The sequence below is a fragment of the Camelus dromedarius genome, chromosome 4 (assembly GCF_036321535.1).
Source record: "Camelus dromedarius isolate mCamDro1 chromosome 4, mCamDro1.pat, whole genome shotgun sequence".
Taxonomy (NCBI): Eukaryota; Metazoa; Chordata; class Mammalia; order Artiodactyla; family Camelidae; genus Camelus; species Camelus dromedarius.
The window spans coordinates 91,474,401-91,499,872 of record NC_087439.1 but is presented as its reverse complement, the minus strand read 5'-3'; the positions used below and the strand labels follow the sequence as shown (position 1 = coordinate 91,499,872).

Here is a 25,472-nt window from a genome sequence, read left to right as displayed (position 1 = left end):
TCAGTAAGCAGTGACAGGTATGAAACCAGGGAAGGGGCAGTGGTGATCTGCGCAGGAAACGCAACAAGAAGACAGTAAGGAAGCTACTGGGATAGTGCCTGATGCTACATTAAGGCAGAAGCAGAAGGGATGGAGAGAAGAGGCAGGTATTCTCCCATTTATTTTTCTCAGCAATACCATGAAGGAAGTATCACTATTTTGGCTTTTAGAGAATAGCAATCAGCAGTTCAGAGAGGTAAAGTAACTTATCCCAGGGGTCATCCAAGGAGATGGTTAGTAGAGGCAGCATCAGAACCCAGTAAGACTCCAAGTCCCAACTCTTCTCACCACAGTATGATGAGATCTGGAAGAAAGACAGGTGCATGTGGGTGGGTTCCAGTGAGGATGGCAGAGTTGCCAAAATGTTTACAATTCAGCTTACAGAATTTGAAAGATTTTAAATCTTAGAAGATGTCCAGTGATGAACAGCTCTCTATATAACTTCACTGCTTCCACTCATAGAAATGACAGAGTAGTTAAAAGCATCAGCTTTGGAGTCACAAGACCTAAAATCAAACCTAGGTCCTGTGACTTGAACTATGTGGCTTTGAACAAGTTACTCCCTCTATTTCCTCCTTTGTAAATCAGGAATAGCTTATGTGGGTCATGTTTACATGTAGTGCCCCAGCACAAAGTACATTAACAAAAGTTGTTAGATACCACTAATGTTGCTGTTGTCATGGTTATTATTATTAGCTTTGGTAATGAGTTTTGAATGACTCCAACCCTGTTACCTTGGACACAAGCAACTGGACAGGACTGGTATACAGGACGATGGCAACATTATAAAATGGGTCACATTTCCTCATTTGTAAAATGTAACCCCTCTTTACAGGGTTAATGGGAAGATTAAATAAACATGTCTAAAAGTGCTACAGTGGCTAGAACACAGTAAGCACTCAGTAACTGCTGTATAAAATATATTTAAATTGCATTTTACTTTTCTGTATGCTTGGTACATTCTGTGCAAAGTAAAGTAAGGAGGAATAAGAGATGGTGCCATATAGGCAGGCTGAGGCCAGAGCAACACTGAAAAACCTGAATCTATCCCAAAGGCGATGGAGACATATAGAAGAAAGTAGGCAAGAGACTAACATGACTTGTGCTTTAAGAAACGTATCCTGGTTGCTGTTTGGGGAACAGATTTAGAAGTGAAACTGGAGGCAGAAAGGCCAGTTAGCAGGTTAAGGCAATATATCAGACTAGTGGCAGAGGGAATGGAGGGTTCCAGATACAGAGGTATTTAGAAAGAAGAACTGACAAGATTACTTAGATGCTAGTGGGGAACTGGAGGCAGGGGAGGCTACCTGGGGTAGAGTAAGGAATGGGAAATTTTTTTCATTTCCTTATAACAGAAGTTCTCAAAGTATAGTTTGATCAGCAACATCAGCATTACCTGGAGACTCTCAGAAATGCAAATTCTCAGGCCCTTTTCCAGATCTACTGACTTAGAACCTCTGGCGGGTGGAGCCCAAAAATCTGAACAAGCCTTCCAGGAGACTCTGATGCCCACTAAAGTGGAGAGCCACTGCTCTAGACAAATAAGCAATGAGCCACCGTAGGAAGAGCATCTTCAGGCAATCAGGAGGGGATGTAACTTCAGTCGGACTTAGTGAGTTTGAGGTGTTGGATACTAGATCTGATACTTAAGAAAGAGGAAATGAGGGTGCTGCCTGTATACAGAGGGCAAACGAACAAGCGGACTGGCTCCCTCGGAGATGTTTCAGAATCAGAAGGGAAGAGAACCTAGGACAGAGCAGTGTAGACCTAGTGAAAAGGTCACAGGCAAACCTCGTGAGACTAGTTTTAAAGAAGGAAATGGAGTGGAGTCAGAATGGCGTGTAGGGGAAATGAGTGCAAGGTGAGCGGTGGAGGTGAGGGTGTGCACTGGGCTCTGGGAGGCTGGCTGGGAAGGAGTGGAATAGCACCGGGTGGGAGCTGTCAGTGGAGAAAGAAATCACAACGTGGTTTCCTTATTTTTTTAAGATAAGGGAAGCTTGGATACAGTTAATTGCTGAAAGGAAAGAACGACTAAAGAAGGTGCGGTCAAACGGAGCACAGTTAGGAAAGGGAGGGTGCACTGGGCAGGAAGGGATGGAATCCAGAACCCAGGGAAAGGATTAACCTCAGGCAGCAGGGCAGAGAGATGTCAACTTCATTGTATCAAAATAAAGGGAGGAGGGAATGAGTCCAGAAACAAGCCATTCATAGGTCTGGCCGTGGAAAGTTTAGGGGGGTTCCACAGGGGAAAGCGGGGGGGAGGGGTCACAACAGTTTTTTGTTTTTTGAAACACAGAAGTCAATTAATCCACTGAAAAATGCTAGAGGAGGTGGAGGATACCCAACACATTCAGAGCTGGGTTCCACAATTCCAGGGGAGGATCACATACGAATGTTGTCCCAAAACTGTGGCCCCGAACGTGCCAGGTACTGTGCTCTATGCATTCAAAATAGTAATAGTACCCAGTTATTATTGAGCCCCTGTGGCACACCCCGGGTACTGTGTCAGGTGATTTACATGCACTACCACATTTAATATTCTGCAATAATCCAATGAGGTAGGCGGGTATTACCATGCCAGTTTTAGAGATGAAGCTCTAAAAGGTCATTTAGGAAATGAGGCTCACAAAGATCAAATACCATGCTTGCCCATGGATATCAGTTAGCAAGTGGCAAGGGCAGCACCCAAACATGAAGCCTCATTCTCTTCCCCTGATGCCACACAACCTTCAGGATTTGAACAGGATCAACGGAAGTGAGAACAGAAAAGAAAACATAATTTTTGAGAGATGTGCCTCAGTGATAGGACTGGAGAAGTCAGTCAACTCTTGAGCTCATTTTGAGTTTGGGGTGACAGTGAGATATGAGGATGGTGGTGTTTTCTACCCAAGCTGGAGAGATTTTTCTACTTTCCGGCAGAGGTCGGGAATATCAATTAGATGATAACGCTGTCTGAAAGTAGACATGTGTAGAGACTGGGGAGAGACAGACTTAACACAAGAGTAACAGGATGAATAAATGAATGAAAAGAAAGCTAAGACTCAAGAATTGAAATGAAAAATAAACCCTTCACTACTGAAATTTCCTCCACTGTTCTAACTTATAGACTAGTGAGAGATTAAGAACAAGGGTACTCATTGTGGCAGGATTTGGTCACCCTTCTCATCAGGCTGACAATGCAGATACCTGCAGGTTCCTGAGTTGGAGCAATGCCCTGGAGAGCATGGTTTTCGGACCCAAACCTAAGTCCTTCATGGGGTCTTTTTCTCAGATGGGGCTTTTCACAGATTCCCATTCCCAGCTGTTAACTGTATTAATTACATCATCAGCATTGCTTTTCTCTGAGCACTCTCTGCTCCAAATCTTTCTCTTGCCCAGGAGAAACCACTTTTAAATGTCTTTCTACTAAAGCTTTAATTGGCTTTTAGCTTCATGGCTCCCAAAAGACCCAAAATGTAGGCACACACACTTATGTGCTCCCATCTACAGCTGGCTTTAACTTACTAATTCTGCATCTTTCCCCAGCAGATAAATGACTCCTCCAAGTTTAAGCTGACTTCCATGTGAGTTTTTCTAAAAAGGGACCAAACTTGATCTGTTACTGTGATACCTTTTCAACACCAGAAACACAGTGTTTACTAAAATCTGACTACTATTTTTTTAACTTGTCTCCTACAGGTTAGCTATCCATCAAAACTTAAAAAAATGAAAAGGGTGCTGAGCCATCTTAGAGGGTTAAGTAGAGACTGGCTCAAAGCATGGGAAGCTAAAGAAAATGAGTTTTGCTGTGTTTTGAGTCTGTGATCCCACATTTATCAAACATATTTTGTCTTTCTCATGTTCCAAGTCTCTTAAAGCACATGTGATATTTCACCTTATTGAATATTTCCAACAGAGATAATAAGATCCAGCCCACTGCTTAGGCAAAAGGGAAAGAACTAAAATGCTGCTTCTCCAAGAGTCAGTCCTATTTATCAATTCATCTACTGTGACCTAAAAATAGCAGGACCCCAAAATGATCATTACCAGGCAAATGAAAACAATTTAAAGAAGAAAAAAATTGATTTTTATAGACTTTATCATTTCTGAGACCCATCAGGCCCTCTGGGAAACAGAACAATGTACCTCCCCAAAACCAGCTAATGTTTGAAGCATCTTCAGTGGAAAATTGCTTCTCCTTAATAAGGTAACAAATTTTAGATCTAAATGCAAATCAGGCAGATCACTCCAGCCAGGTAATACACACATGGATGAGTCATTGCTTTTGATGCCAAATTGGCAAATCTGAAAGTTTTAGAATGGATCCTATGTGGCTGCTGTGGAGAAAAAGGATTCAGGTGTCAAAACAGGAGAGCAACTAGTTTGGTCCTTCTTCACTTTCAAAGAAGGAAAAGAAGGGTAATCTTGTGCAGAACACTTGCTGAGTACAAGACTCTGATCTGGGGGTTGCAAATGGATTAAAGATGAACAAAAACAGTTATATGAGGGAAATAAAGAAAATATTCAACCATAATAATATCAGTCATGGAATATGAACTGGGAAAAAAAGTGTGTAAAGAAGAGTCACAGAAAGGAAAGATCACATATTTAGTTGGAAGAACTAAGTTAAGACTCAGGGAGAAAACATCGTGTGGTGAGCAGATTCTATGATGGCCCCTGGTGGTCCTCACACCTCCTAGCCTTCCCATCTGTTGTATAATTAACTCCCTTTGAGTGTGGCCAGGACCTATGACTTGCTTCTAACCAACAGAATATGGCCAATATGATGTGCTGTCACTTCCATGATTAGGTTACATAGGACTGTAACTTCCACCTTGATAACAGACTCTCTTCCTTGCTGGATCTGATGCAGCCAGCTGCCATATGGAGAGGCCCAAGCAGCAAGAAACTGAGGGCAGCCACCTGCCAGCAGCCAGCAAGGAACTGAGGTCCTCAGTCCAAAAGCCCACAAGGAACCGAATCTGGCCAACAACCATATAAGCCTGGAAGAAGTTCCTTTCCCAGCAGAGCCTTCAGATAATCAACACCTTGATTGCAGCCTTGTGAGAAACCCTGAAGCAGAGGACTGCACTGGGCCATGCCCAGATTCCTGATTAAAGGGAAACTGTTTCCTGTACTCACAACACTTAGGATACCAAATGTACAGGTTTCCCACACCAAGTATCTCTCCAGTTCTCTGTAGACTCCACCCGGATGTCCTGTAATTTAATTCAATTCTGACACTACCTGGAATTAATACAGACCTCACAGGTTAAGGGCTCATTCCCACGAGACTGCCCCCACTTCAGACACCAAATGAAAGGAGTGGGTCTCACTCTAAGTTGGCTACAAACCGAGGGGAGTTCCCATGACTCTCTCCTTAGGTTCAGTCATTTGTTATAATGGTTCACAGAACTCAGGGCAACACTCAACTTAAATTTACTGGTTTAGTACAAAGGATATCATAAAGGATACAGCCAAAGAGGTACACTAGGAGGCCCAGAAGGATCCCAAGCACAGGAGCTTCTGTGGATATATTTACCAACCCAGAAGCCCTCTAAATCCTATAGCTCAGAAAATTTTATGAAGGCTTCTTCATGGAAGAATAATCAATTATTGACTCAATCTCCAGCCCCTCTTCCCTCCCTGAAGGACAGGAGTGGGACTGAAAATTTCAAGCTTCTAACCATGGCCTGAAATGATTACAATCATTTCATGACACCCCATCCTGAAGCTATCCAGCAGTCCACCAAGAGCTGCCTCATAGAACAATAGATGCTCCTATTACTCAGGAAATTCCAAGAGATTTAGGAGCTCTGTGTAAGGTGCTCCTCTCACCCCCATCACTCAGGAAATTACAACAGTTTCAGGAGCTCTGTGTCAAGGAACCAGGGTCAAACACCAAATATTAGAACAAAAGGTGCTCCTAGCACCCATATCACTCAGGAAATTACAAGGGCTGAGTCACCCATATCACTCAGGAAATTACAAGCTAAATATATATTTTGTATTATGCTACACTGACCCATAGAAAATGTGAGATAGTAAACTATGTGAGATAGATAAGCCACTAAGTTTGTGGCAATTTGTTACAAGGCAATAAATAATGAATACACATCTAAAATGACAGTTGACATTTGAAGGTTAGAGGAATTTTCACAAGAGAAGGGGAATTAGGCAGCATTCATGGCAGAAAAGAGAAGGCACAGAGATACAAAGGCAGAAGAGGGAACGGAGTGCTTAGGAGAATACAAAATCCGGTTTGGTTGGACGTGAGGTCTGAGTGGGCAGGTACAAGAACATAGGCTGGAGAGGCAGGCAGGAGACCCCTGGTGGACAAGGGGAGCCCAAAAGAGCCATTAGAGCTCATCACTGGCATCATGTGGTCCAAGTACCTCCACAGGAAGATTCATTTGACACTTGCTTCAAGAGGCAACAGGCTTCAAAAAATGATTTAGAAAATGCCCTTAAAGAAATGTTATGCTTTATCCTTTTTAAGGTACTTTCCCTTCCATTACCTCATTTGATTTATGCAAGAACCTGTGAAGAAGTGAAGGCAGGTATTTATTATGAAGGTCTTTTTTTTTTTAACAAATAAGGAAAACGAAGCACCAAGAGGCAAGAATGACTGGCAAAACTCTTGTTCAGTACTTTTCGGATTCCTACTAGGAGGGTGCCACATTTTGTTGGCTCCCCCTTTCCTGGTGGAGATGCAAACAGGGCTAGCCAGACAAGTTTGGATTCTGGCCCCAGTGCACCAGGCTGGGCCCAAGGAGCATTTATACCTGGAACAGTAGGTGCAAGGAGGCATGTGTGAACTGCAGAGTCAAGAATATTGTAGTCTAATCCACAGAGGTTTATATCAAAGGAGCTTTGAGACAAGGAGGGTCAAAATGAGCATCATTTCCCAAGTCAATTCTATCAAGTTCATACTCGACTGCTGCCTCTGACTCAAGCAAATGAGTCAGAGCTGAGAGGACTAGCCAAATACAGGTCAGCTAACTAGGAGCAGAGATGAGAGACTTCACCATGCTGAGTTTTACTCAGAGGCCTAGTGAAAGGGTGTGCAGGAACCCACTTAAAGGGATAGGAGTGACTCATTAATTTTTTAGTAGTTTCTAAAGCAATATCTGAAAACCAGGGACAATTTTCTATTGAAAAATGTTAAATAAGATCCGTCCTTAATGGTGGACATTCTGTATCCAGAGTAGGACAGCTGTCAGTTCCCTCTTCCCATCCAGAGCCACACAAGCCAGTTTTTTCCCCCCAATAGGCTTAGTTGGAATATTCAACAGCTTTTTGTAAAACTCAACAGGTTATAGTGACCATTATTTCATTAGTCAAGCCAAGATTTCCCCTGATATGTTGCTGCATAACATGAAAAAACCAGTTGGTAGTTCTCAAGGGAGAATGGGCATAATTTAGAAAGACCCAAAGGGGAAATCAATGCCAGGAAGATGAATGTGCAGGCTCGTAACTCTGCACAGTGGCAATGAAAGCGTCTCTACCAAACCAAAAATATGCATGAAACCTTATGGGAAGCAGGTTAAACACTAAGTTACAAAAAAAAAAAAAAAGGCTTCATTATTCAACTGAATACACTGGCATATGCTGACTAGAGGGATAAATAGGGAAGAGCTACTTAATTAGGTCTTCCCTTCTTGGAGTCTCAAGACCTGAAAACTGCCTTCACAGGCAACAGTGCTCAGAATCCCAGTTCAAGGGAAGTGGAGATGAAGACATGAACCATCCCCACCTATAGCTGATTCTCAGTTTTCCAGTTCAATAAATACCAAATTCAACTTTTCTCTTTTGATCCATTCTTTCAAAATAATGGTTAAATGCAAAACCAACAAACAAAAAACCTCCCCTGAATAAAGGTTATTTTAAATAATTGTGAGAATCAGTCTTTTTAAATGAAAACAATCTTTAATCATTCGATATCCACAAAGGAAAGAGAGGCATTCCTTTGTTTCTTGAAAATACTCATCACTTCCTTCTCAGTTCTGTACACGTTTCTGTTAGATTTGTATAAGGCTCTCAAAATCTTTATCAGTTACTTCCCAACCGCCACCCTTGCCCCTGAGTTTGCCATATATACCAGCTTATACCTTGGTTTTATAGGATACTGACTACTTCAGATAATTCTAACTGTGAACCATGTACTTGATAATCTTATCAACTTCCCATAGCTTCAATTGATAATATTCAGATCAATAACTTACCATCCCCTCTCTGGGTCTAAACTTCTATTTCCAATCGCCCCCTGGATGTCATAACCTAAATGTCCCCCACATAATTCAACATATGATCAGATTCATTGTCCATCTTGCACCTGGTCTTATTTCTTTCATTTAAAAACGTCAGCACCAGTGCAACTGCTAAACTAGGTATCAAATTAATCTCATTCTTGAATGCTCCTCTGCCTTAAGTTCCACATCTGATCTGCCATCGAATGCTATCAATTCCAGTTCTGAAATATCTTGCCTACCCATCCCTTCTTCTGCAGTTCAGCTGCTGTTGCTCTCAGTCAGGTCTTCAAGCATCTTAAGTGGTCCCATGCCATGTCCCAATTTCTCTCCACTAACAATCAGTCTCCTTTCCTTAACAGCTTTGGATGACTTCCCACTATGCAGATCTCTTAGCAGCCACAGATAACTGGACAAAACTTCACCATAGCTTATTTTTCTAGCTTTTTCTCCAGACTCCCCACCATTCACTATTCCACTGCACTATTACTTGCATTCTACCTGCCATCCACCTCTGTGCCCCTGTTCATACCAAGCGTATTTTTCACCCTTCTTCACCTGGAAAACTACTCATCCTTCAAGATCTAGAGAATAAACTGTCTTATTTTTCCCCCTCTTCCCTCCTCCTCCTTTCACCTTCTCCCACTTCTTCTCTGAATGGTCCCTCCTTCCCTCTGCAAATCTGTTCCTCTTCTCTATGTGCACTGTCTGTGCTTACTAGCAGCCTCTGTTCCCTAAAGACTCTGTCTCCAGCCCTCACTCCACATGACACCTTAACCCCAGAGTCCTCAAGCTGTGAAGAAAAAAATCTAATGGGTCACTGGCCAGTCAATGTGTTGATGTTGCTTGAGTCAGGAGTACACTCGTGATCCAACTAAGGCCCTGCAGACAAGGCAAACTGCATTTACCATTTTAATAAAGGAAATTCCCACTGAAGAGGACCAAGGCAGGTAAGATCCAGAACACGTATCTGTTACTGTATCTCTCTTATGCAATAACTTCACCTCAAAGACAAGCATCTGGATTTTACTCTATTCATCTTTCTTTTCCTAGTAAGTAGCAGAATGCCTGGTTTGTCATCCCCTGTGTATCTGCTTGGATGCTCTTAGTTGAGGTGACAGAACATTCAATACAAACTGGCTTATATCTCAAAGGTGACTCACTGGCTCATGCAATTAGAAGTCCAGAAATAAGGCAAGCCTCAGGGTCAGCTAATCCAAGACCCTGCCCACCAATGGCTGTAGGGGCCCAGATTTTTTTCTGCTTCTCCACTCTTCTACCCTCAACACTTGGTTAGTCATAGGGTAGCTGCCAGGAGCAAATGGGGATAAATGTTTCATGTTCCCATCCATCAGGAAACTACTTACATCTTAGAATTCTAAGTAGAAGTCACCCTGCTTAGGTCATGTGCCTATGAGAAGAGGAAATAGTATGAAGCTGCAATGTCAAATACATTACCCACAAGCCACATGTAGCTATTTAAAATAAAATTAATTAAAATGAAATATAATTAAAAATTCAGTTTCTCAGTCACATATTTCAAGTGCTCAACTTCCACAAACAGCTAGTGGCTACAGTACTGAACAGTACAGAAAGTTCTATTGGCATAAGTAACTGATACAAGTAACTGATACAAGGCAACCAAAACTCGGCAACTGGGGTCAACTCAGCCCAAAGTCTAAGGAATGTAGGGAAGGAGTAGATGTCCAGATGAAAATCTGGGTGTATGGGAAAGGAAAAGAGGGAAACAGACACTAGATGGGTGTGAAAAATGCCCACTAAATTCTTACAGAAAGATATTAAACTCATCTGGCATGATTTGCTGTTCAAAAAATATAACCAACTAGTAGAAGTTGTCTGTTGTTATTATAGATATAAGGTGTTTTACTTTTATGAACTCACTAACTTCCTGTGGGACACTGGACAAGCCAAGCAACTTCTCTGAGTCTCAGTTTCCTCGTCTGTAAAACAAAAGGGGTGAACTAGATCAGTTGTTTCTAACCTTTTAATCAGAATAGAATGTTACAATACATTTTTTAAAGCTAAATTTGCCCAGGATCTCACACTTTGAAGTATTTTTAGTAACTTAAATGCATCAAAAATTAATTTGTCATCCTGTTTTTAATGAAAAACATTTAACTGCTAATTAGAGCCCCTGATCAGCAAGAAAAGTCAGTGTTACCATAGTTGGTTGCTATCGTTTGTATCAAAAGTAAAATAAGTTGACCTTTCAGTCTTATTTAAAGCAAACAAACTATTTGCATTTAAGGTCATGAAATATCTATAAATAATTAAAGTACTCCACTGGAAGCCCCTAGGGGTGGACTACCACTTGTCAAGAAGACTACTTGATCTTGTAGGACCCATACAGGTCCAGAATTCTATGACTTCTATGGCAATATAACTGTAAACACATATGACCCTTGTCATCAGCATGGACTGGCCTGACCTGGGGGATGAGTAGATGGACTAGGAAAAAAGATTCCTAGAGTGACTGGAAATAAGGAAAAATGATATAATCCCACAAAGTTGTTGATCTATATTTTTCATTACCAGTAAGCCCCCCAAAAGTGGATTATTAAATAATCCAGGGAGCCAAGTATAAACCTACTTAAAGCGGACAGCAAGCAATCAGGAGCACAATACTGCAAAGGATACTAAAAAAGCCAGGGGAGGGTGACTTCGGAGACCTTCATGTCTTCCTTCACCTCAGCTGAGGAGCAGGGCAGGCACACGTAATGACTGACATGCTAGAGGCCTGGGAACTCCTGTGTCCAGATAACAGCATGAACAATGTTTAATATAAATTATGTCCTTTTATTTACATTTCTATTTCAACAATTTTTTGTTAAAGGTGCTAGCAAGAAGGCTGACAGGCATGTCTGTTCCTAGGTGTTATAAGGAATGGATTGGGTCAGGGTATATTCTACAAAATAAGTTACTTGTAACTTTAGAAAAAGGTTCTAAAACCCAAGCTCCCTTGGCCCATTGATACAATAAAGAGAAAATAGGTAGGAGAGACTCCACCATAAAAAATGAAAAGAGAAAGAAAAGGTCAAGCCAGAGGAAGAACTGGACAAGCTCTAGTTATATTTCAATAAAGAAAAGATGTAATTATTACTTTTTCAAGATTTCTTATAACTCAACATAAAAGTTATGGATTTTATATTAATATTTATGCATTAACTATTATGTATAATAGTTACATATTTAATACTAATAGTTATGTATTTAATAACAAAATAATTTCCTTAAAATATCTACATTTCTCTAATAGCTAAGTATATGACCCAGCAAGTCTACTCCTAGGTATATTTCCAATCGAACTGAAAACAGGAACTCACCAATGTTCATTTCAGCATTGTTCAATACTCAATAGCCAAAAGGTAAAAGCAACTCCAGTGTCCATCAACATGGATTGATAAACAAAATGTGGTGTATTCAACATAATGAAATATTTCTCAACCATAAAAAGGGATGACATTCTGACATATGCTACAACAAAGATGAACCTTGAAAACATTACGCTAAATGAAATAAGCCAGACACAAAAGGAGAAATATTGTATGACCCCACTTATATGAAATATCAGGAACAGACAGTTTATAGAGAGAAAATATATCAGTGGTTAGCAGAGGCTGAGGTGGATGAAATGGGGAGTTACTGTTTAACAGTTATATACTTTCTACTCAGAACGATAAAAAAAATTTGGAATAGTAATAGATAACAGTAATGGCTGCACAATATCATGAATGTAATTAATGCAACTGAATTGTATACTTAAAATGGTTAAAAACTCAAATTTTGTGCTATATATATTTTACCACACACAAAAATTTTTTAAACCCACAGGTTTCTGTTTCTTACAGAGACTACAGGGCAGAGAACAGTGTGATAAACAATATTTATTGCTTTCAAGGAGGAGAACTCAGGTGGCAGAAAAGAAGAGGTAGGCCCTTGTCCTCTGGCAGTCCCTTAAAGAAACTCCTAGGATAGAGGAGTTCTTCAAGGAACTAACTATGCCAACGACTCTTTACACTACAGTTTCACTCCAAACTCTGACATGAACTTCAACCTACACTTGCAACTACACATGACCACCTCTTTTACATGCCTAAAAGAAAGTCCTTAGTAATACAAGGTAAAAGTAGAGATTAGTTACTAATAATAAATAAAAATAGCAGAAATAAATTTCTACTAAATTAATGCAAGAAGAAGAAAAAAATCCTACAGAAACCAATAATCATTAGTCATGGAGAAAGCTGTCAGCTAAAGAAAGCCCTAGTCCATGTTTCATGTATAAGTTCTTTAAATGTTTCAAGCATCAAGATACTTGATCATTCTCAATGCTATTCTAACCACTCCAAAGAAATGAGAAGAAAGGCTCCTCAGTTCCCCCTACAAAGTTAATAGAGCCTGATACCAAAACACAACAAAGAAAACACAATGAAAAGAAGCTACAGGCCAATCTCATTTTGTAATATAAATTCAAAAAAAAATAAATATTAGCAAACAGAACTGAATTACATGCTAAAACATGCTACAGACCATGTACAAATGAGGGCATAGTCCTATCAGAGACACAAGAATCATTCAGTGTTATATGCTATCAAGTAAACAAGCCAAAGGGGGGAAAAAAAAAACAATCTCCAAAGAAGCTCAAAGGTCTTGAAAGAAAAATTCAATATCCATCCCAATAATAACTTTCAGTAAAAAAAAGAAAGAGAACAGTTGGTTAACTAGGTCTCAAGCCAACAACCAACACTGTGCTTGAGGGTTTAATACTGGAAGCATTCCTATTAAAGTCCGGAAGAAGGCAATCACCACTATTATGTAATACAGTTCTTAAAGCAATGGCCAGTGAAATGAGGTAATAAATAAGAAGCGCAAAATTAGAAAGTTAGGGGCAAAATTATTATTTGCAGATAAAATTCTTTTATACCTAGAAAATCAAAACCACCAAGTAAAAAAATTACTGGAAATAATGAGAGTATTCATTAAGGTATCCAGTTTAAAAACATATAAAACATCCACAAGAGCTTTCTCATATATCAACAATTACATGTAGAAAATTGCTAGAAAAAATTTCTTTCAAATTAATCTTAAAAAACATGAAGTGTTCAAGTGTTTTCTAATAAGAAATGTGCAATAATGCTATACATAAACTGTTAAACATATTAGGAGGATCTAAGATTCTATAATTCACACTGTGAATAGGTTTGATAAATTAAGATGCACACAGACCAGGCTACAGTCAAAACATGGCACAATCTCCAAAAATCTCCACAATTGAGCAAAAAGATTGAGGCAGTAGATTTTACCTGAATTATTTTAATTAGCACTACATGGGAAAAAATGAGGGAAAAAACCAATCCAATAACCACTTAAAACTAAGGAATTGAAGAACTGCTGCCTTTCCTAACAGTAAAGAATAATTAAAACATTCACTAAAGTCTTATTCAGCATCATCAGCTATCAATTTCAGTAGCTTAAACCAGTGGTTCTCCCAGTGTGGTGTGAGATCCTGTCAGAGGGTCCACAAGGTCAAGACTCTTTTCATAATAATACTAAGACATAATTCGTCCCATTCACTCTCATTTTCTCATGTTTGTAAAGTAGGGGTCAGCAAACTATACTGGCCAGCAGGCTGAATTCAACCATGTCTACTCATTTACATATTCTCTACAGCCACTTTCAGGCTACAACAACACAGCTGAGTAGATGTGACAAAGAAGTCTGTGACACCGAAGCATTTCCTATGTGGCCCTTTACAGAATATCTTTGCTAAGTCCTGCTCTAACAACTAATAGAATGTGTGCTTATGTATTCTTGTGTTTTCTAGAATTTATTAAGATAATTATTTAATAAATTTAAAATATAAAGAAGTACATTTTAGAATTTAATTCCATTTTTTCCCTCAGTATTTTGACTGTGGTTTTATCTACTATAATCTCATTAACCTCACTAATGCCCAATAAATCATTTTAAAATCTGAAGTCTTCCTTATATATACACAGAAACACAACTAGAAGTATACCCATTTTGCAGCATTTTAAAGCTTTCTTAGTTTTAATTTTAAATACACAAATACTGATAGATATAACCTATGTATGTAGGTATAACAAAATATTAGCAAACCAAATTCAACAGTATGTAAAAAGGATCATATACCATGATCAAATGAAATTTATTTCAGGGACACAAGGATGGTTCAATATTCACAAATCAATCAATGTGATACACCACATTAACAAAAAGAAGGATAAAAATCACATGATCATCTCAATAGATACAGAAAAAGCATTTCACAAAATTCCATATCCATTCATGATAAAATCTCTCATCAAAGTTGGTATAGATAGAACATGTATCAACATAATAAAGGCTTTTTATGAGAAAGTCACATCTAATATCAGTGAGAAGCTAAAAGCCTTTCCTCTAAAACCAGAAACAAGAAAGACAAGGATGCACATTCACATCACTTCTACTTAACACAGTATTGGAAGTCCTAGCTATAACAATCAGACAAGAAAAAGAAACAAAGGCATCCAAACTGGAAGGGAAGAAGTAAAATCATCACTATTTGTAGATGACATCATACCATACATATAAAATCCTATATTCTCCATCAAAAAAGTATTGGAACTAACAAGTGAATTCAAAAAAGTTGCCAGATACAAGATTAATATACAGAAATCTTGCTTTTTATACACTAACAATGAACTATCACAAAGAGAAAGCAAAAAACAAACAAACAAAAAACAAACAAACAAAAAAATCCTATTTTAAAACCTCATCAAAAAGAATAAAATACCTAGGAATAAACTTAAATAACAAGGTGAAAGAATTACACTCTGAAAACTATAAAATGCTGATGAAAGAAAGTAAAGATGGTACAAAGAAACAGAAAGATATCCTGTGCTCTTGAATTGGAAGAATTAATATTGTTAAAAGGGCCATACTACCCAAAGCAATCTACAGGTTTAATTCAATCCCTATTAAATACTCATGATATTTTGCATAGAACTAAAACAAATAATACTAAAATTTATATGGAACCACAAAAGTCCCTCAACTGCCAAAGCAATTTTGAGAAAAAAGAACAAAGCTGGAGGCATTACCCTCCCTGACTTCAGACTATACTACAAATCTACAGTAATGAAAACAGTACAGTACTGGCACAAAAACAGACACACAAATCAATGGAACAGAATAAAGAGCCTAGAAGTAAACCCATGCACCTATGATCAATTAATCTACAATAAAGGAGACAAGAATATACAATGGAGAAGACAGTCTCTTCAATAAGTAGTGCTGGGAAAACTGGACAGCCTTGTGTAAAAGAATGATATTACAAATTTCCTTACACCATATACAAAAATAAACTCAAAATGGATTAAAGACCTAAATGTTAAGCCCGGACATCATAAAACTCCTAGAAGAGAACATAGGCAAAATACTCTTTGACATAAATTGTAGTAATATGTTTTGGATCTGTCTCTAAGGCAAAAGAAATAATAGCAAAGGTAAACAAATGGGACCTAATTAAACTTAAAAGCTTTTGCATATCAAAGGAAATCACTGACAAAACGAAAAAACAACCTACCAAATGGGAGAAAATATTTGCAAATGATATGACTGACAAGGGGTTAGTAACCAAAACATACAAACAACTCATGTAACTCAACATCAAAAAAACAAACAACTCAATCAAAAAATGCATATAAGACCTAAACAGTTGTTCCTAAGAAGACATACAGATGGCCAACAGGCACAGAAAAGATGCTCAACATTACTAATTATCAGAGAAATGCAAATCAAAACAACGAAATAGTACCTCACATCTGCCAGAATGGCTATCATCCAAAAGTCTATAAACAACAAACACTGGCAAGGATGTGGAGAAAAGGGAACCCTTGTACACTGTTGCTGGGAATGTAAATTGGTGCAGTCCCTACGGAAAACAGTATGGAAGGTCGTCAAAAAAACTAAAAATAGAACTACCATATGATCCAGCAATTGTGCTACTGAGTACATATCTGGAAAATAGGAAAACACTAATTCAAACAAATACATGCACACCAATATTCACAGCAGCACTATTTACAATAGCCAAGATATGGAAGCAACCCAAGTGTCTATAATCAGCTGAATGGATAAATAAGATGTGGTGTGTATATACATACTAGTATATATACACATACTACTCAGCCAAAAAGTAGAATGAAATTCTGCCATTTATAGCAACTTGAATGGATCTAGAGAATATTATGCTTACTGAAATGTCAGACAGAAAAAGATAAATATTGTATGATATCATTTATATGAGGAATCTGAAAAATAAAACAAATGAGATGTATATAGCAAAACAGAAACAGATTCAGAGATACAGAAAACAAACTAGTGGTTACCAGCAGGGGGAGGGGAATATAGGGGTAGGAGACTAATATAAATGATGTATAAGATAGATAAGCAATAAGGATATACTGTACAGCACAGGGAATTATAGCCATTATTTTGAAATAACTTCTAATGGACTATAATCTATAAAAATACTGAATCATTATGTTGTGTACCTAAACTAATATAATACTGTAAATCAACAATATACTTCAATTAAAAATAACAACAAAAAGATGATTCAGAATGGAGAGTAACAGATAAGCAACTAAAGAAAAAATTAAATGAAGAGCAAAATTTACCTTCATTATTTAATACAAAATAAAGTTTTGCCTCCTTAGATTTTATAATGATAATTTGTTTAAACTTCCACAAGAATGTTTAATATTCTTGGTAATATTGCTAATAAAGGGAAAAGGGCTGCATTAAAGTTAAAAAACATTACACATCACAAAATAGAGCTGGAAAATACCCAATACCATGAATATGTTCATGTCATAGTAAGGATGGATCACAAAAACTCCCAAATAGGCTGCCGTAGAGTTTCTCTCATCACCTGCTAAATGAGAGAGCCTGGTGAAGAGATGGACAAGCAGAATGTGGAGGGCTGATTTGTTTCTGTAGCTTATATGATCCAAAGTACAGGACAAGAGGAGAGCAGGACAGCAGTAGAGGCCAAAAATCCTGAAGCTGCTGCGCTCTGTGAGCAATGCAGCAGAAATAAGATAGGTGTAAATACTTCCATGAAAACTCAAAACAGAGATTATCTGATATATACACAAAAGCAGAGATCACTCTGCAGTGAGGGAGGCAAAAAGACTTAAGTGGCAAGCAATTCATACAAATTATTGTAATCAGCATTAAACAAAGCAGCAGCTCTTGGGGCAGCTGGGGAAAAAGAAGAGGAGGGGGAAGCAGTAGGCATCCGCAGGGTGGTACCTCCCGAAGAGCTCCCCAGCACTGGGAACAGAGAGCTGCACAAGGTATCTGGCACTTGATAGGCTCTTAGTAAAAATATATGAGAGAGATGGATGAATGCATGTTTCATCTTTTTAAAGTCTGGACCCAGCAGAGCTTTGGGAGCATCATAATCACTCTATAAATGCCGAGTGAATGAATAAACACATGGCAAAGGCAAGAAGCGCAGGCTGTAATGGTTTTAAGAGATAGAGCAAGTACTAATGGAAGAACCCTGAAACAATTTCTGCCCATGACTCACCACAGCCTCTCTGATTAAATACTTAACATTATTGAAAATATATTTAATCATAGAACATTTTTGCTAGAATGAACTAGTGACATAATTTTGCCCAACTCCCTTATTTTAGAAGCAGAGTGGAGAACTCCAACTTTGCTCACCTTACTCCCAAGTCTACTGCTCTTTCCAATGGCCCAGGCTACCACTAACTGAATACCAGAAGAAAGAGACAAAATATAAGGTATTTCAGGATAAGTTATACAAGAGAAAGCCTCATAAAGTAAATTCACCTTTTTTTTCACATGGGTTTTTCACAACACTGACTTTTTGAAGAGTACAAACTGGTTGTCTTATAGATCGTCTCACATTGAATTTATCTTACTACTTCTCCCAAGGTGTCATTTAGCTAGTTCCAGTATCACCTGTATTTCCAGTATACTAGAGGCTAAGGTGCAAGGCTTGATTCAGGTGAGATATTTTTGGCCTAAATGTTTACATCACAGATCATGTTGCATACAATAATGCATCCCATCAGAAGGCACAAAATGTCACGTTGTCCCACTATTGGTGAGGCTAAGCTTGACCACTTGGTTAAAGTAGTAACTATCAAATCTGCCTACTATAAAAAAATATTTTGCCCTGTGTAATTATTAAGTAGTAAGTCAACTGTGGCATGATACTTGGACACCATGTGAATATCTTAATCTCCAATAACCTTTCATCCAATGGTTTAGTATCTATTAATGATCCTTGACCAAATTAATTATTACACTGAGTGTTGGACTATCATGAAATCTTTAACCTTTCCTATATGTATTATTATTTGTGAGAAGAGAATCAGCATAATGGTTAAGAGGACAAGTCTAGGACCACTCAATTCTGGCTACATAGTAGAATCCTTGGATCTCTGGGCAGCTTTTTTAAAATGCCAGGTCAACCTAGAATCAGAATGTCTGGAGTGGTATTCAGGCATTAATATTTTTTAAAAGCTATCAGAGGATTCTAAAGGATTCTTACCAACTGTGTAACTTTCTGTTTGAGAATAAAAACTACAAGTATCGCTGAGATAAAATTATTAATATTTGTGAACTACATACTAGGTATGCTATAAGAACCAAATAATTAAACATCATGAGGTGTAATTATAAAGTACTTAGGGCCTAGCACATAGTAAATACCCAATAAGCATCCATGATTATTATGTGTAAATACGTATTTGCATGTATAAGTATTTATATAGAAAGATATCTAAGTACATCCTAGATATAGCAAGGGTATTTAGAGGGAACTTTATAGCTTTAACACTTCAAAGGAAACAAGAAAAGTTAAAAAGAAGTATTCAAGTCAAGAAGTTGAGAAAATGACAAAAAAGCAAACCCCCAAAATCAGGTTAAATAACAAAGATAAGAGCAAATATAAATGATACACAGAACAATACCATCAACAGTAAACACAGAAAACTAACACAACCAAAAATCATGTTTCTTGAAAAGATTATTAAGATAGATCTCTGGCAAACAAGAGTTAAGAAAAAAAGAAGAGTCAAACAATTAAAATACAGAATGGAAAAAGGCAAAAGTACCGACACAAGGAGATTTTTTAAGTAATTAAAGAATATTAATGAGTATTAGGAATATCTACATGCTCATAAATTCAAATGTATACATTCCCATTAAATTATGACAAAATTGGCACCAAAAAAAGAGAGAAATTGGACAGACCAATTAGAATGAAAGAGAGTGAAAGAGCAAAGATCAGAGCCTTCTGAACAACAGCAGGTGCAGACAATTTTACAACAAATTCTACCAAATTTTAAGGAACAGTTAATTCCTGTCTTATACAAGCTGTCCTAGGAAATAAGTAAACAGTCAAAACCTGACCAGGACATTTCATGAAGCTAATATAATCCTGATTCTAAAAACCAGTTAATGATAAGGAAATGATAGGTCCATTCAACATGATACAGAAATTCTACACTATATGTTACCTAAATAAATCCAATTGTGTATTTAAAAAATAATAATACATCAGGGTTAAGTAGCATTTTTCCTAGGAATTCAAGGATGGCTCAACATCAGAAATAGATTTAGAGGAGAGAAACTGATGATACTCTCAATCAATAAAGAATCAGCTTCATAAAGTTCAGCAAAAGGCAAAACTGTAGAGTTGATAAAAGATTTGGAAAAGGGATTATTATAAAGAATAGTTAAGAAATTCCTGCAAATCAAAAACAACAATAACCCTTATGGAACAGCAGACAAATGATATGGAAGGGCAATTTACAAAACATAATTTAAACTATAAAAACTAGAAAGCTGGATAATTCTAACTGTTGGCAGGAATGAGACGATATAAGAAGCCTCATGAATTGCTAGCAGAAGTGGCCGTAATCACTCTGGCTTGGAGCAAAGCCTCAGTTAATAAAGAACTGCTCCGCTGTCTTGCTTTATCCTCTGCTTATGTATTTCCTTTGGGGACTTCAGGGAGGAATGGCTGGTCTAGCACAGGATTTGGGTCTTAGACATTGTAGGTCCTGATCATCTGTCTCTACCTGAATCACATGTGGTATGGCTGCATTGTCCAGTCAGTCTAAAAGATAGGGAAGCAAAAATTCCCACTGTATACTTCTAACACAGGTCTGAACAAGGCTTCACTCTTTTTTTAATGATATTTTAAAGCACTGGCACAAAGCATTGTCCAAAAATCATGGTTGATGGGAAATTGCTATATATTTGATTTTCAACATAATTTCTGAAGCAAACATAACTGTCTTCTATTTGTATTAATCATCATTATACACAGTGGAGAACTCAGATACAAAAAAGATAGGGAAGATTTGATCTTGGACTCTGGAAACATTAGCAGAAAGGAAATGAAAATAATTAGCTCTGATAAAGAAGGTTTCCAGACAGTCAGGAGAAAGGGTTTTCAGTAACCCCAAAGTATCACAGGAGAATAATCATATGGATCTGTTTTTCTCAGCCAGAGGGAAATACAGTTCCTTTCTATCCAAGGAAAGAGAACTTAAATCTAGGTACTGAACAAATCTGTTGTTGGAAGGAAATGAATTTTAAGTGAGAAAAAGGGCTCTTCCTGACTCCTCAAGTTGACTTGGGCAGGCTTTAGAAGGAATAGTAATACACTGATTCAAACCTCAGAAGGGAACAAGGATTCCATGTGGATTCTCCCTTCAGAGAAGAGCTGAAGGTGGCCAGAGACAGAGGAGAAAATTCAAAGAGTCACCGACTCTACATTCAAACCCATGTACAGTCATTAGGGTACTGGCAGAAGCTTGTCTTCAGACCAGAAAGCCAAACAAGATCTCTGGCAGAACCTACTAAGGTAGAGAATAGGAGGAATACATTTCAGTCTGATTAGGTCAGAATCGACAAGATTCAGAGGCCAAAACTGTTCTTAAAATTCCCAAAGATGTAAGACACAGAGCTACTGTATCACTTAGTCACCATGTTTTTTGTCCTTTGGAGTTTTCTAACGAGGCAAACACTACTCAATTATTTGACACCAAAGAATATTTATTTACAGGGCTGTCCCAGTCTCTACACAGATGGCAGTTTTCTGTGCTGACAATAACACTACTACCCAGAAAGTTGTAAAAGCTCAGCCTCAGGACCTACAAAGGGGGCCCAGGTCTTTGGCCCATTCTCTCTCAGGGCCTGAGGATGATCCAGATCCATGCTGTCTTCCTAGAAGAAACTACTATGTAACAAGTCTGAGAAGCCCAGAGAAAATTTTCTCTGAATGCAAGATAGGTACTCGCTGCAGAGAGCTGGGGCTCTCTGCTCACTGACCAGAGACACTAGTAGTTATCGTAAAGATTCGAATGTTTCCTGAGCAAAGTGGGATATACAATGCATACACATGTAATATGTAACATTTGCTTTGGGTGAAAAAAACATGGTATTAAAACAAAAAACAAAGTACTCTTTTGCACACACATCTGAACTAGGATTAATAATCCATCTGTGACTACAAAACAAAGCAAAGAACTTTTCTAGAAGTCTTAGGAAAAGTTTATGATGTTCTTAAGGTTATGGTTTGTTTCAATAACAAATCTCAAACCCTTAAATGGTGCAAAAAGTACTAACATCCTAACTGTAACCAGATTTTATATTATTCAGAGAAGAAAAGCTGGTTGAAATATCCTAAAAAACACCATGATTTTTAAAAGAGCAAATTGTAATTTTCCTAAATATCAAGAGGGCAAGAAATGAGAAACAGCCATGCGGTTTCACAAACTCTCTTTTTAGAGGCTGGCAGGAAAAAGAAATTGGTACCAGATACTGAGGGAAGGATTAAGGCTGTTCCCTCAGTCAGGGCCAGTAAGGAAGCAATATAAATAACAGTAGGATAGGAAGACCGTAAAAAGAGTAAGGAAAAAAACTGCATACAGTGGACTTGTAAAGCACCCAATGATATTTACTTGCAAGCAAGATGGAAGGGAATTACAACAGAGGACAAATCAAGAGCAGGTCTGGCATCAGAACTTCCCAAACGAAGGACAAAGTGAATCATTAGTATCCACCCCAGGCATCAATTCTGCCAACACTTCCATCCATCAATATTCCCTTGCCCTTGTATTGATACCAATCACTAATGAAAAATTATAGCATCTTATCCCTTTGATTTGGAGCCTAGGGGAAAAGATACTGCTGAGGCCTGCCAAGTCTAATCACCTCAGCTAGGCTTCCACGAAGTTGATTTGGGCCAAATACTCAGTAAGTTTTAAAGTACGCCTTTGCCTGGCTTTGTCCTTCAAGGATCTCTCTCCCTTGGTGATCTTGCTGATGAAGGATTTGGCTATTTAGGGTCCTGGTTATTTCCCTCTCTTCTCATAGAAAAGACGTGACTCACAGTACTGACACCATTATGATAATACACACGTACTCTCAGAAGAGAGTCACAGTATCCAACTGTTTTTTAAAGGAAGGAAGAAAAAATCATCACAAGAACAGATTTTCAAAGAATAACATCCAAATGAAATCGGCTGGGCCCTGATCAGTGAGCTACTATTTATCTAAGCAAGCCACAAAACAAAAGGAACCTGGGCGCCCTCAGGCCAGCACAGCTGGTAGGACAGTGAGGAAGCAGTAGCCCCTTCATTCAGAAAGAATTTCAAAGTTGCAGAGTCCTTCTGAATGAGAGTACTTGGCACCAAAAAGCAACAAAGCTTTTAGAAAATGCTCAGTGCCCACAGATCACTAGCTCATCAGCAGTGGAGAAACAGGATGACCCTTATGCAATCACTTCCTGAAGTCACCTCCAACTTTCTTCAGGATGTCACTGAGGTGCTCACCAGTCCCTATCACAGGGTGTCTGCTGAACATCCTCCTTTAGTAATCTTCTGGCATTTCTTCTAGCCTTTCACAGGGACTTTGCCAGAGGCAACTTCCTGATAAAAAAGCTCATAATCGAGTCGGCCTAGCCAGGTAAATTTTTTCCATTTCATAGTATGCATAAAACTCAATTTGGCTGGAAAACATATTCCTGCACTTCAAACCTCTTAGAATCTATACATTGAAATATTCCGATTTTCACTGCTATTTTCCCTCAAGTTTCCCAGAGTGTGGCCAGGTAGGGCCCTTGGACACAGCTCCTTATCTATGTGTTTACAAAGGCTTTTTTCTGCATCCAGGGAACCCATGGCTTAAATTTTGATTAGAGAAAATAAGACTGGCTTTTTTAAAGGCTCAGAATCAAAAGACTTTGTAACGATAATCCACTTATCAAATTTAAGGTGATCCATTCCCACCACTAATGACAGAAATACTTAAAAAGTGTTCTGAGTTAAAATAAAGCAAAATCCAGGGTAAAATGAAGTGCTTTTTTGGTAAGGATTTTAAAGATTGGTTTAATTCTACTCATAGAACCACCCACAGGGTGGGATTGGGCTCATCACAGGAAATTTCAAGGTTAGCTATCAACACAACTCAAAACCTACTAGGAAATGACAACAGCAACCACTGACCACACAAACCACCAGCAGCAACTTCATCCCCTCTGCACAACCAGCAGCTGGAAGCCTGTCAAAGATCCCCTTTGCCTAAAAGCAGCTACAGGTCAGAAATTAGGAAGATATCAACTGTAATGTGTGATTAATTCTGTAGCACAGAGAGAATTCCAATACTTAAAACCATCTACTAAAATAAATTGTCAAAGAGCAGTCCAGTACTCACCTTTTTCGTGAACACAAACTGAGATTTTCTTAACACCATCAACCAGAGCATTTTGCGTGTGGCCATGTCCATCTTCTGAGTCACTGTCATCAAACTGAGCCTCTATAATGACATCAGGACTGTCATTATAGCCTTTCAGGGACTGCTGCGGGAGATGGCTTCCACAGAGCTCTTCAGGGAGATCTGATTCATAGGCACCTTCTGTTTCTTTGTCATTGCTCTCTGGTTTAATTACCTGAAGAAAATAGAAAAGTTCTGCTAAATCACTAGAGGGAAAAAAGGGAAAGAACAGATTTTTTGTTTTTAACTTTTCTCTCCTAAGGATAAAACTGCACATTCAGAAGCACTTGACACTCACCATGTAGTCTGAAAAAGGATCTTTATTCTCCAGATACACAGACTATCTTATGGAGATGATCAATCCAGTAGTGCCAGATTGGTGCTCAGCTCTTCAAGATGCCCAAGACCAATGCTATATCCACTTCTCATTTTTCTGATGTACATTTTCATCCTCTCACCCCCAAAGGCCTTTAATACCACAAATACTGCTTCATAAGGATTCATCACATGGGATCAATTAGAATGTTGGGAAATGATAAAAGAACTCAACATAGTATGTCACTACACTCACAAATGAAACCACAAGAATATAAGATGAAGTGGAAAAAACAAAATTTTGAACAAAAGTTTATAAAATGTTCTCATAAAAAATATAAACCTTAATTCTCCATTTTGAGGCCTGAGATCACTAGAGAAAGCACACAACTGACAGACATTTACACTAGAAGAATGAAGCATTACAAAATATGTCAAATATTTTTCATTTTTTAAAAAATGAAGCAAATAGGAGAAAAGAATCCAGCTACTAATCCATTCAATGAGTTAGTCACATGACAATCATATGACAGTACTCTTTGATTTCTGTGGGCACTATATTAAAATACACCAAGTGTTGTTTACCCACTAGGAAAAAAAAGATAACCCTATTGCAAATTCGCCCATCTACATTAGCAAAAAAGACAGCAGATTTTGTAGGTCCTAGATGTTACTTACAACACCATATCCTTTTAATAATCTATTGCTGGGTGAGAAATCAATGTGCAATTTAAACATATAATCAAGATGTGATCATATATATATGAATTTGATCACTATTGGTAGCATGTTCATTTCATTCCTTCAAACAAATGCTGGAAGGTCAATCTCATGCCAGGAATCCTCATGAGGCCTATACTCTAGAACAGACGGTGAACAACTGACTCATTCAACAAATCATTACAGAGTATCTTTCATGGTGCAGGTGCTGTTCCCAGCGGCCAGGATACAACAGCGTTCACAATCAAAAGTCTAATAGTGAAAAATGCTAGTGAAAAAATATATAATATGGAAATGCTGGTTATTAGAGAGTTAGGC

At 38.1% G+C, this 25,472-nt stretch overlaps 1 protein-coding gene across 7 annotated transcripts in view; it reads right to left on the bottom strand.

Moving 5' to 3' along the window:
- DIS3L2 (DIS3 like 3'-5' exoribonuclease 2) overlaps nucleotides 1-25,472 on the bottom strand; it is a 321,790-nt gene that overhangs the window by 203,265 nt on the left and 93,053 nt on the right. For 5 of the 7 annotated variants that reach the window (XM_064485261.1, XM_064485263.1, XM_064485264.1 and 2 more), the window contains one exon: nucleotides 24,060-24,294. In XM_064485261.1, the coding sequence (XP_064341331.1) occupies nucleotides 24,060-24,294 (235 nt within the window). Of the gene's footprint in view, nucleotides 1-10,155; nucleotides 10,229-24,059; nucleotides 24,295-25,472 lie in introns of those variants that run through there. The other 2 variants (XM_064485266.1, XM_064485267.1) reach the window with 2 other exon arrangements.